General features: G+C 48.6%; 1 protein-coding gene across 1 annotated transcript in view; it reads left to right on the top strand.

The window, feature by feature from the left end:
• Nucleotides 1-12661, top strand: part of Elavl1 (ELAV like RNA binding protein 1) — a 38638-nt gene that overhangs the window by 23092 nt on the left and 2885 nt on the right. Inside the window, exons 4-5 of the mRNA XM_015503734.2 lie at nucleotides 5350-5503; nucleotides 10493-10718. Coding sequence (XP_015359220.1) covers nucleotides 5350-5503; nucleotides 10493-10718 — 380 coding nt within the window. The remainder of the gene's footprint in view (nucleotides 1-5349; nucleotides 5504-10492; nucleotides 10719-12661) is intronic.

Here is a 12661-nt window from a genome sequence, read left to right as displayed (position 1 = left end):
CCACATGTGACAGTGGCAGGTATTATGGTAAGGCTTTGTTTGTGGTGGCAGGTGATGAGGGAGCCAGTTGTACAGCAGCCCTCCTGGGATAGTCAGTACTTTCTAGTCACACAGGCCAGATTCCTTTCCCTTCCTCTCCTGAACCTGCTGCCCCTGGCCATTCCCTCCATTTGGATGGTAATTCTCTCAGCCTGGAACCCTACCTCCTCTTCAACCCTGTCTGCCTTTTGGCTTCTCTGACCATGGCCCTTCCCTGTGACCTGGCTTCCTGCAGCAGCTGGCCATCTGCAGGGCTACTGCATGTCAGGGTGAGCTTTCACAAGGTGCCCCCTGGCTCACTGACCTCTTGTTCTTAAGATACACGCCTGCTGGAATCATCTCTCTTGATCTGAAGCCATTGAGAATGAGATTGACCTTTTAATCCCACTCCTTAATAAGGTGTTTTCTTCAGGTCACGTCGGGTACCAAGAGGGTCCCTCTTGAGACTTTCATTGTGACATGCTTCCTTGGCTAATCTAATCACCAGAACTACCTGGAAGTTATAAAATACAGGTACCCAGGGCTGCTGTCAGTTTCCCCAATCAGTCTGTGGGGTGGCCCTGGGAACCTTTGTGCTAGTCTACCAGGGAAGCACACTGACCTGGCTGGAGCATGCCTGTTCAGGCTGGTGGGTGGCCTTCTGTTCCTGCTCTTGAACTGTTCCACCATCTTGGTTAACTCAGTGACCAAACCCTCCTAGAGCTGCTCACTCACAACAGGCCCTGTGCCATGTGGGCGAGAAGTATGCTGTGAGCTCCCCAGGCCAAGAGCATAGCTCTTGTATTCTTGTACCCTGCACAGGCTCCCAAAGGCCCTTTCCAAAGCAGAAGCTGATGAAGGCAGCCATGTGTCCTGTGTTTGCCCCTGAGCAGAGGCTTTGGTTTTTCAAACCCAGCCCTGGGTTGTTTATCCTTGACCTAGGGTTTCCCACCTCTTAGTAATCGTCTCCCACATTGGGGAAGTGCCTTCACTCTCGTTTCTGAGGCATTAGGTCAAAGTGGAGAGCAGACCATTTTGGAGTTCTGCTTCCTCAAATGCGAAAACTCACCTGCCATGTGTGAATCTGATCCTGTTACCTCTTTGGAATTGATGTTGGCAGAAGTGGCCGTTTCTGAAGGCTGAAACCAGGAGCTCACAGAACTCCAGGAGAGCAGGCCTGGGCAGGTCTGCTTCTCCCTGCAACCCTGGCCAAGTACCCATGAAAGCCCACTCCACCATTGGTAGCCCTGCCTTTGGCCAGTGGAATCTGGTTCCCAGTAACTTCCCATCACTATCTAGTTGTTTAGAATCCAGTTCCTTGTGAACATGACAGCCCTTGGTCATTGTTTCTCTTTCTGTCACTCCTGAGACTGTACAGGCCTGGATCTTTTAGCAGTTCTCCTGATGTTCTTTGTCCTGAGAGTGTATTCCTTTATTCAGAGCAAACCTTTCCTGAAGCATGGCCATTGCCTGGTGCTGGGCAGGTACTTGGAGATCAAGAGACTTCAGATGACCTGCCCTGGCCTGCTTTTGAGAGCCCCTGGGTTAAGGACAGCTTGTCTGTACAGTATGATTAAAGCCATCACGGAGTTGTGAACTTGTTCTCCTGCAGATTATTCAGTATTAATCTGATACTAACTGTGTCCTGCACTTTTGCCACCAAGTTAGCATAGGCCCTGCAACTCAAGAGCATGGTCCCCAACGAGACTGTGCTCACTTACATGCCAAATATCCTTCTGGGTTCCCCAGGCTGCCTGCAGTTCTGATCCACAGGCTCAAATTTGGGGATTTGGGTTCCATAATTCACTAGAATGACTCTCAGAACTCACATTTCTGATTATTTTTGATTCAGATCACACAATTCAGGCATACCAAATGGAGAAATACACAGGATTGGGGGAGGGGGTCCCAAACACAGTGCTTCAGAGTCCTTGCTCTGTGGAATTAGGGCATTACCCTCCCTTCACTGTCATGTGTTGACCATCTGGGAGTCCCACTGAGCTTCAGTATATAGGGTTTTTATTGGGGTCTCCTGTAGGCATGTCTAAGTTGCTGGCCACATAACTGAACTCCATCTGTAGTCCTCCTCCTCTACACCCCTGCCCTGTGGATGAACTGCTGTCATGGTTCAAAGCTTCAACCCTCTAACCATGTGCTTGGTTTCTCTGGTGACCAGCCCCATCTTGAGCCATCTCTTAGCACAAACCTTGACCAGGTCTCCTGAATAACAAGGGACTTCCAAGGGTTTTAGAAACTCCCTACCAGGAACACAGGCCAAAGACCAAATTTTTTATACAGTAAATATGACATGGGTCCATACCCACTCCAGGTCCTATGGCTTCTATGGCCCATGGCCTGTTCTTAGAGAGTGCTGAGGTACACACTGTTGTCAACGCTGAAACATCAACTTTAAAGTCAGGGCTTAAAACTATGTACTGTACGGCCAGGGTTATGGCTCAGTGGTGGAGAGCTTGCCTAACATGCATGGGGCACTGGGTTCAATCCCTGGCACCACATTAAAAAAATAAACAAATAAAATAAAGGTTTTGTGTCCATCTGCAACTAAAAAAGTTAAATAAGTAAATAAAGATGTACTGTGACTTTGGGCACTAAACACCAGTGTCTGGCGGCTTCCCCAGCACAGTACCAGGCAGCTGGACCTCTTATAGACAAAGCAAAGGCAGCTGCACTGAAGGAGACCTTGCATCAGGAGCCAGAGCAGTGTAACGTCTGTTCCCCATGGAGTGGAGCACCAGGGGAAATGTAGACAGGTAGCATCCTCAACACCACCAGCAATTGTCATTTACCCATTTGGCAGGTGATTACTAAATGTCTGCATTTCATCTGAATCTATTCTGGGTGCTGGGGATGCATCAGTGATTGCCTATGTTTTGCCCTGTGTGATCAGTTAATTAAAATACACAGTGCGATAAATACAGTGGAGCTAACTAAATAGGGATGAGAGGGGGCTGGGTCATGAGTGGGTGCAGAGATTCATGGAAATCATGTGGTCAGGGGAATGTATGAACTTGCTAGGGCAGCTGTAACAGACCAGGCAGCTCCCAGCTCTGGAGGCTGCAGTTCAAGGTCAACGTGTCAACAGAACTAGTTCCTTACAAACGCATTAGAGAAGGATCTGTCTGTGCACCAGTGTCTGGTGGCCACTGACAGTCCTTGGCATTCCTTGGCTGAAGCATCTCCTCACTCTGCCTTCATTGTCACCTGACATTCTATTCCCCCGGTGTGTGCCTATGCCTGAATTTTCTGTTTGTATAAGGACACCAGGGCACACCCTCCTCCTATGTGACCTCATCTTAACTATGTATATCTGCAAGTATCTTATCTCCAAATCAGTTCACATTCTGAGACCCTGAATATGAATTGGGATATGAACTGGGATCGGGGCATGGGGACACACAATTCATCCCCTTACAAAAGATTTCCTGAGAACAGGACAGGAAGGGACCAAATTGAGGTAATAAGTGTTACCAGGAGCTTCATACAGAGGGTTCCTGGCCAAGGTTCCTTGGAGTAGCACCCAGGGAGCCCACAGGGTCCATGCACACCTATTGGGTACCAGGTGCTCTGGTATGTCCTTGATTCTGATTTGACTCCGAACTTGGAGAGAAGAGGAAGTAGTTATCACAGTCCTTGAAGACATGTGATGTCCTAGAAGTGGCATGGAAGTTTTTTCCAACATTTGTCTCCAAAAGGGCTTTCTCCTCGGGGCTTTGTCTAAGCATGGTAATAAATAGTAACTGGCTGAGTTGTGCTTCACTGATGCCAAAGGATTACAGTTTGGGAATGCCTGTTCCCCCTGCAAGTCCATTATAAGCTAAGGAATGGTCCCAAGTATAACCCAGGCTAGACAGTCTGCAGAGGCTAGTGCCCAGCACGGGGAGGTCTAGACAGCTCCTTGCCAATTTATCCTGATATTGGGAAAGCACAGAATAGCTGGAATTCCTGGGGGTGAGGAAGGCTGCCTTTCTTCTTCAGCCATCCTGCCAAGGTATAGTGCCTTTCACTAAGACTTTTAGTAAAGTTGGAGGTAACTGGTTGGGGATGCAGTCCTCTGGCAATAGCATGAGTAGGGTGTTCTTCAGGACTGACTTGACAGTCGACCTGGACACTTGCAGCCTCTATGGAGAGGGACGCTGGGGAGGCTGTGGGCCAAGGTGAGACAGTACTGTGTGTGCAACAACCCCCAACTTAAAAAATGGAGTGGCCAGGTATGTACTGTAGGGCCTCAGAAGAACAAAGGCTGAACCAAGGTACCCTGGGCTTGGGAGCAGACAGGAAAGCTGACAGGGAATGTCCAGCATATGCAGCTCTGCCCACTCAAGGACTTCCAGCTGCCTGAGGGAACCCAGTGCCCCTTAGTATCCTTCTCTGTTGTCATCTGAGAGCTCGTCTATTCCCTGTGGTGTGGTCTCAGTGGTTCTGTGTCCCTTGGAATGTTTTTTCTCCTGCACAGATCCAAGCCTTACCCCTTCTAGAGCACATGCTCCCTGCTCCCTCCTCACTCCCCCAGCCTTCTGACTTAATTGAGTGTCCTGTCCTGCCAACTGCTCCTTCTCATCAGGGGTGGCCTAGTTCCCATTCCATGCTCTTGCAGGGAGTACATTCGAAGCACAGAGCACAAGGGCAGTGTGTTTCTGTTCTAGGCTGTGGGGTCCACAGAGCCATCAGCCTTGGCCAGGGAAAGCACTGAACACTTTTTCCAGCTGTCCCTTGCCCCGACTCAAGCACAGGAATTTAATACTGAATGCTTAAGTGCTGGACTCAGGTTCCCCCAAAACTTATGGGTCCCCTCTGGGATTCAGTAACAAGCTTGATTATTGGCAGGGGTTAATACATTTGTTTGAAGGGACTCCCAGTTCTCATGCCTGCCACCCCACACGCTCCTTTCAGGCAGAGACCAGGTCCTGTCCTCAGCACTGGTTCACTGTGTAGCACATTGAAGTGAGCATAAGGCCCTGGTGGGAGAATAGGTGACCAGGTTCGGATTACAGCCCTGCCATCCAATAGGAGGCCCTCATTCTCTCAATTTTGTGGAAAGATGAATAATGTTCACCTTATTGGGGTTGGAGAGGCCCAAGTGAGAAAACACTGCAGGGTGTCTCAGCTCACTGCCTGGCCCGTGGTAAGCTGCCAGCACATGCCACTGTGGGTGGCAAGTGTTTATAATGAGAAAGTGTCCTGTGTGCTGTTTCTTAACCCTAGATTTTATCAAGCACAGATAAGCTTAGAACCTGCACACAGATGCCCCTATCCTCAATGCCTTGACTATGTATCTGCCCTAATCCCAGGAAGTCGGTTTTTGTTTTTAAGGTGTCATATGCTCGCCCAAGCTCAGAGGTCATCAAAGATGCCAACTTGTACATCAGCGGGCTCCCAAGGACCATGACCCAGAAGGATGTGGAGGACATGTTCTCTCGGTTCGGGCGAATCATCAACTCCCGGGTCCTTGTGGATCAGACCACAGGTACGGCAGGCAGTCTGGGACAGATGACAAGGGCTTTCCTCCAGGTCGGGGCCAGATTTTCTAGGGAAGATACAGTACTGTTTGGTTTTTAGATGTCGTTAGTTATTCTCCTAACAAGGGCAGAATTGAAACGACAAAAGACAGTCACTTTGGTTTGAGGCTTTTAATAAGATGGCATTAAAAGGAGCCTCCAGCATTAGGCCAGTGTTCTATGGTGTAAACACCAAGAACTCCCGGCACCTTTTCTTAGGCACCCAAAGTCGGGCCTGTGAACGGGGTAGAAAGGCTGCTGCTCCGCTGTCCACTGCATGTCCTAATGCAGGCAGATGGTGTGCAGCTGTCTCTGATGGTCCCAAGTCTCCATTTTTCATTACCCTGAGGTAACATAGTTGGCTGATTCAGTGCCCTTCCTCAGGCTCCCTGATTGGGTTACCCCACTCCAAGGAGTACATATGAAGCACAGAGTGCAAGGGCAGTGAGTTCCTCACTGGCAATCCTGGCCACCTGGTGGTCCTTGCTAGGCCATCTCATTGCAGGTCTTGGGCCTCTGAGCTGTATGTGAAGCCATCAGGCACAGATAAGCTTAGAACCTGCACACAGATGCCCATGGCTGTTCCAGCTTGACTGCCTGCCCCACTGCTTTAAAGACGGGCACCAGGATGTTCTCTGCCAGGCCCTGTGTGTGTCCTATCTGTAGGACAAGGGCTCAGGCCACTTCTGCTTTAGAATTTCTCCACTGTCTTCCCAGCAGGAATGGGGATTTGCCGACAGACCACAAAGGAAGATTCTCTGCTCACAGGGCTCAGCAAAGCCTACTGAGTCATCCATGGTTGGGTTTTACATTCTTCTTGCAAACTGTACCCACCACCCTTGGCTGTGGTGTTCCGGCACAGTGGGTGGGTGGGATACAGAAATCCCAGCTCTGAGGCAACCTCCCTTTTGAGAGACCAGCAGTGCCCCTCTGGCCCTTGCTCTTCTGAGGTGTGCCTGTGACAGTCAGTGATGGACGCTCACACACTCAGCCACATCCTTCTGAGCTTTTTGCTATGGGACTGGTCGCCTCTCCTGTCCAGAGGTGGCAGTTCTGCCTGGTGAGCTGCTGGGCTGTAATCTTGGGCTGGGGCTGTCAAAACTGAGGCTTGTTTTGGACTTTCTGTAGTGGGGCTCCCAGGTGCAGGGCACTGGTATGTCATGGGGGCTCTGGGTGCAATCTGAAGTCTGGCGTAAACACTCTGTGCTGGAGTAATTTGAGGTCCCTCACATGCCCCCTTCATTCTGCCCTTGCCTTGGAGTAAGTGGGGACAGCTGTTTACTTGGTGGGATCCCTTCCTTGTTACAAAAGACTTTCCTGAGGTCCCTGAAGTCCCCTTTACTTAACATTCAACTGTCAGTTAACATGATTTAGTTAGCTGGTCAGTGTGCACAGGGTTAGTCCCATCCCACCCCACCCCACATCATAGCATCTAAGTAGGATGACCAGTTAGCACACAGGATACTCTGTTGTGGCCTGTCGTTGTCTAGCCATGGTTCAGTACTGCTTCTTTTAATGAAGCAGATTCTCTCAAGTAAAACACTTTACCACTGGGAATATACTCCCAACCACCTGGCTTTCCCAGAGGCTCCCCTCAACATCTTGAGCACACACATACCCAGCATGCCGGAAATGGTCACTGCAGATAGCTTCCTCATCTGTACCTCTTCCCCCTCTGCAAGGAAGTGTCTCTCAGGGTATCCATAGCACCTTAGTACTGTCCCCCATAGTTGGCCATGGTCCTCAAGGTGGCACACAAGGACCCTTGCTCTCTCCCTTGGGCTTTTTTTTGTCAGTCTCAGCCAGTTCTGCAAAGGGAACTGATGCTTCCACCCACACTTCTGCCAACCAACGAAGTATCCCAGGAATCTCCCTCTTCATAGCCTTTTGCCTAGGGCTGTGAACCTCAAGGAGGCTGCTGCTCAGTGCTATCTGCATTGGGGACAGAGCCTGCTCTTGCTGGGTCCTTGTAAGGCCCAAGGGGGAAGGGAGAGGAGGTGTAGCAGGTGGGTTTGTGTTGAGCTCACTTTCAGATGACATGCTTTCAAAGAAAGAAACTGGGACATTCTCTTAAGCATCTTCATATTCTAATTGGGCACAGTGACCCACACCTGTAGTCCCAGTGGCTCAGGAGGCTGAAGCAGGAGGATCTCAAGTTCAAGGCAACTTAGCAAGGCCTTAAGCAACTTAGTGAGACCCTGTCTCAAAATAAAAAGGGCTGGGATATGGCTCAGTGGTTAAGTGCCTCTGGGTTCAATGTCTTATACCAAAAGAAAAAAAAGAATCTTCACATCCTGAGCCAATAGAAATTAATTTTTATTTTTTCTTTGCTTCTTTATCTAAAATTAATTGTGAACTTCAGTAGTTCACTCATCTAAGATTGTGCCATTTCTTGGTCTCTACTCTTAATCCTAAAAACACAAGAAAAAATAAAAATGCAGAGCCATCTTCAAAATCTGCCCTTGCTGTGTGCAGTGATACATGCCTATAACCCCCAGCTGCTTGGAAGGCTGCAGCAGGACCATTGTCATTTGAGGCCAGCATGGGCAGTTTAGCCACACCCTGTCTCAAAGAAAGGGCTAGGGGTATAGCTCAGTGGTCAAGCACTCTGGGTTCAACCCCCAGGGCTGGGGGAAAAAAAAAATATATACCTTCATCAAATAATTTAATGAATTTCTGTCTTCCTATATGAAATACTATTCTCTTTTTCAGGTTTTCTTTGTTTGATCTGGGCAGTTTTCATTCGAAAGCCATTGTACAAAACCTGAGGGCAAGCCGGGTGTGGTGGTGCATGCCTGTAATCCCAGCGGCTCGGGAGGCTGAGGCAGGAGGATTGCGAGTTCAAAGCCAGCCTTAGCAACATCGAGGCACAAAGCAACTCAGTGAGACCCTGTCTCTAAAATACAAAGTAGGGCTGGGGATGTGGCTCAGTGGTTGAGTGCCCCTGAGTTCAATCCCCAGTACCAAAAATAAATAGGTAGGTAGGTAGATAGATAGATAGATACCTGAAGGCAGCTCTGTTTAAGAACTAGCCAGCTACAGCTTTCAATCATATTTGCCTAAATTTATGTTTAGGTTTATGCCTAGATTTATGTTTAGGTTTCCAGGACTGAATAAGCTGTCATTCATGCTGCATAAGGGTAAATAAAAACAGTGCCTGCCAAGTGTGTTGTTTTCAGGGATTCCTTCTAACCTGAAGTTTGAAAATGAGCTCAGGACCTAGAAGTTTTCTGGCATGAGGGCATATTGCCAGGTCTGACCTTACTAAGACAGTGAGTACCTCTGGGTAGGTGGATTTTTTTGTGCAGATTTAAACAGTTATGGTGCCAAGCCAGGCACAGCTTTAAGACAACACTGCAGAGGAGTGATGGCCCAGAATCAGGGGAGAGTCCCATTTAGAGAGTTGAGGTGTAGGCTCTAGGACTTAGCTTGGGGTATCCATGGTACCTTACAGTTGTAAAGAAAGAGTCCTTGGCCTGTGAGTCCCTGTCAGTGTGCTTACATGGGGCGCTCAGTGTCGCGATTGTGAGGGCAATCAGGCCTTCCTGGGTCCCACAAGACGGGTGCCAAAAAGTAGGGAGCAAACTTGGGGTGGGTTGGTGGTATGCCTGTTCAGCAGAACACCTAAGACTCCAGGCTGTCCTGCTCTGGTCATTGTCATTCACTGTGTGCTGAAAGGAAGAAACCCCATCTTAACCTTTGGTGGTCTTAGGAATAAGGGTGCTTAGCTAAGTTGGGGGCAGCCCCTCCCACTAGACCATGCCCATGATTTCAATCCAGAGACGTCACTTAGGCCCTGTAGCCGTCACTTCCCACACTGTGGTCTTCCCCTTGACCTCATCATTCTTCTCCCCAGAAGGTGCCGATGGACTGCTGGCTGCTCCTTTCAGTGTATCCAGCCTCAATCCATTCCTCAAATTCTTTAAGGGATGGGGTATACTTGTTTTCTCCTTCCCAGGACCGTGGAGTATGGATGGGCAGTGGGGTAAAGGATGCCTAAGCTCTCTCCACCCAGTTGGCTCGGCATCTCAAACCCCATCCAGGCTGACCAGATAGATGCTACTTTCAGCAGGCTTCAGGTCTCAGGCTTTTTGGCTGAGGGACTGGGTTCCAGCCTGGGGCCTTCCTTCAGGTAGCTGTACACCCTTCCCACTCGGGAATGGGACCAGAGGGAGCTCCAGCAGTGACTGATCCACCCAGTGAGTGGGTGGGCTCTGCTCTGTTGTACATGCATGGGCAGTATTCTGGCAAGAGGACAAGTGGCCTCATCTGTTTCTTAGGACAGATGGGAGTCATTGGAGAACCCATAGTCTCAAAGAAGAGTTTGCAAGGGGTAAGATGATAGGGAAGAAAGAGCTGGGGAGAGAGTTGGTTCCACCCCATGCCTTCCTGGAGTGAAGGAGAAGGTGTGCAGACTGAACCAGGCACCAAGCAACTGATGGGGCCTTCAGGGCAAGTTGGGAAGAAACATACCCACACATACCCTCCGCTCCTTGCTCACAGCACACCCATGGGACAGAGACCCAGAGCCAGGGAGGAGTTCTCATACCTGGTCCCTGCTGCCACACCTGGCTACCCACCCTTCCTCACATGTCTGTGAACCCACATTGGTGAGCAGGTGGCAGCTCAGTAGTGACAGTGGATGTCATCTCTCTCCTGATGTTGCTTTCTTTTAAAAAGTAGGTTCGGGTGTCTGGGATATCTGTCACCAAAATATCTTTTGGCACTGAGTCTATGGAGTCCTTACTTCAATTTGGAAGTCTGAAACCTTTTGTTGGTCATTGTTTGTTTTCTTTAATCCATTTATTTGCTTTTCTGTTTAGGTTTAATTTTTGTTTATTTCATTAACCAGACATCCAGTTTAAACCATAGTAGACTGACTTGACTTTTGCTTTTCAGTTTTAAAAGTCCTTGCGTTTTTTTCCCCCTAACTCCATTTTTGTTGGTTTGTTAAAAAGGTTTGTCCAGAGGGGTTGCTTTTATCCGGTTTGACAAACGGTCGGAAGCAGAAGAGGCAATTACCAGTTTCAATGGTCATAAACCCCCAGGTTCCTCCGAGCCCATCACAGTGAAGTTTGCAGCCAATCCCAACCAGAACAAAAACGTGGCGCTCCTCTCGCAGCTGTACCACTCGCCTGCGAGGCGGTTCGGAGGCCCCGTGCATCACCAGGCGCAGAGGTTCAGGTGGGTCTGGAGGTTGGCATTCTGGCTCTCTATTCTGGGCCAGCCACACTCTTTCAAGCTGCACATAGCCCTGCTGGGTGGGTGACCATACAAGCTGGGCGATGCTGGAATGGAATGCTAGAGCTGATCTTAGTAGACAGTTGCACCTCAGGATCATTTTCCAGCTCTGCCCCTATCTTCATCAAAAATGTGACTATAATAGCTGGGTATGGTGGCACACACCTATAATCCCAGCTGCTTAGAAGGCTGAGGCAGAAGGATCTCAAGTTCAAAGCCAGCCTAGATAGCTTAGTGAGACCCTGTCTCAAAATGAAAAAGGCTGGAGTCTAGCTCATGGTAAAGTGCCTCTGGGTTAAATCACTACCACTGCCCCCCACCAAAAGCAGTATCTGTACAAAATCCATTAAGCCATTTACAATCGTCCTGTGGTATCCATAAGGAATTGGTTCTAGGGCAAATACCAAAATCCAAGATGCTTACTATATAAATGGTGTACATCTTCCTATATACTTTAAATCATCTTCAGATGACTTATGATGCTTGATATGATATAAAGGTATTTAAATAGTTGTTATCTGTACTGTATTGTTTAGGGAACCTAGAACAAGAGAAAAGTCTATGTGATCAGTACAGATCAGTTCTTACTTGATCTGACATTTTCAGTCTACAGTTGGTTGCATCTGTGAATACAGAGGGCTGACCATACTTCCTTTGGGGTGTTGTCTTTTGCTGGAATTAAAAGGATGGCACCAGCCCTGGGGAGGACAAGTGGCTAGTGTTCCAATGCAGTTTCTAGTAACACGTGAGTAGAGCCATGAGCTTAAAAAGATCCTTCCCTGTCTGTGTGAGAAAAAAATGCCCCTGGAGGTGTTTTTAAATGAGAGCTATTCTTGGTTCAGAGATAGTTTTGGGTCTTGTTTTGTTTTGCTGTGCTGGGGATAGAACCCAGGGCCTTGAGCTTACTGGGCTATACCACTGAGCCACACCTCCAGCCCCACCCAGAGTTTTAAAACAGGTTTTAGATGTTCACTCAGTGGCCCTAAGACAAAATTTCTGACGTATTAGAGAGCCCAATTTAAAGCTGCCACTTTATTTTAATTATTTATTTATTGTCAGAAAGTCAAGAAGTGGCACAGGGCTTCTCTTGGGAGTGGTAGTTTTTCTTGGTGGTTTTACAGATTTCTCACTATTGTGGCAGGCAGTCAGGTTGAGTAGACTCTGCTCATTTGCACACATGCCACCTTGTGAGGTGTCATTTTGACAGTGGAGTTACAGCATTCCCAGCCTGGCTCCATCTGAAACTGGTCTGTCTCAGCCTCCTGGTTCACAGACAGGACTGGGGAAGCATCTTTGGACAGAAGCTAGATTTTAAAATCCGACTTTGGCAATCCAATAGCATAAGCAGCGATGCTCCTAAAAATGTGGAATGTGTGGCCAGTAGTGTGCAGGAGTTCTGCAGCATCTGGAGGACTAGAGGAGGCTGGAGGAGGAGAAGGGGACTTGGGTCAGCTAGAAGAATTGGAAAAGAGAGGAAACCAGGAGACAGCGTCACTGGTCTAGCAGGAAAGTGATGGAATAGCCAGAGAGACGTGATGGCTAGAGACAGGAAGAAGGAACACGGGAGAGTCAGGAGAGAAGGAGAAAGAACGCCACCACCAGAAGGACGACTGAGGAAAGGGAGGAAGAGAAACCCAGAACAGCAGGGAACTGGAGTTAGGTCCTGGAGCATCCAGAAAAGCCCCAAGATCAAGTAAGGATCAGTTCCCCTCCTGTTCCCTTAGAGACAAGATTGAGGCGGAAAGGCATTCATGCCTGTTAGGGTCAAAGAAACCAGTTCCCATCAGCAGGAGAAAGACAGCCAACAAAGATAATGAGAGTCATTTGAATTAAAGATGGTAAAGTAGAACCTCAGATTATTTTCAGTGTATAGTGGTCCCTCAGTA

This window comes from Marmota marmota, unplaced genomic scaffold, assembly GCF_001458135.2.
Source record: "Marmota marmota marmota unplaced genomic scaffold, marMar, whole genome shotgun sequence".
Taxonomy (NCBI): Eukaryota; Metazoa; Chordata; class Mammalia; order Rodentia; family Sciuridae; genus Marmota; species Marmota marmota.
Note: the sequence above shows the minus strand (reverse complement) of the source record. Positions and strands in the feature narration are given on the sequence as shown.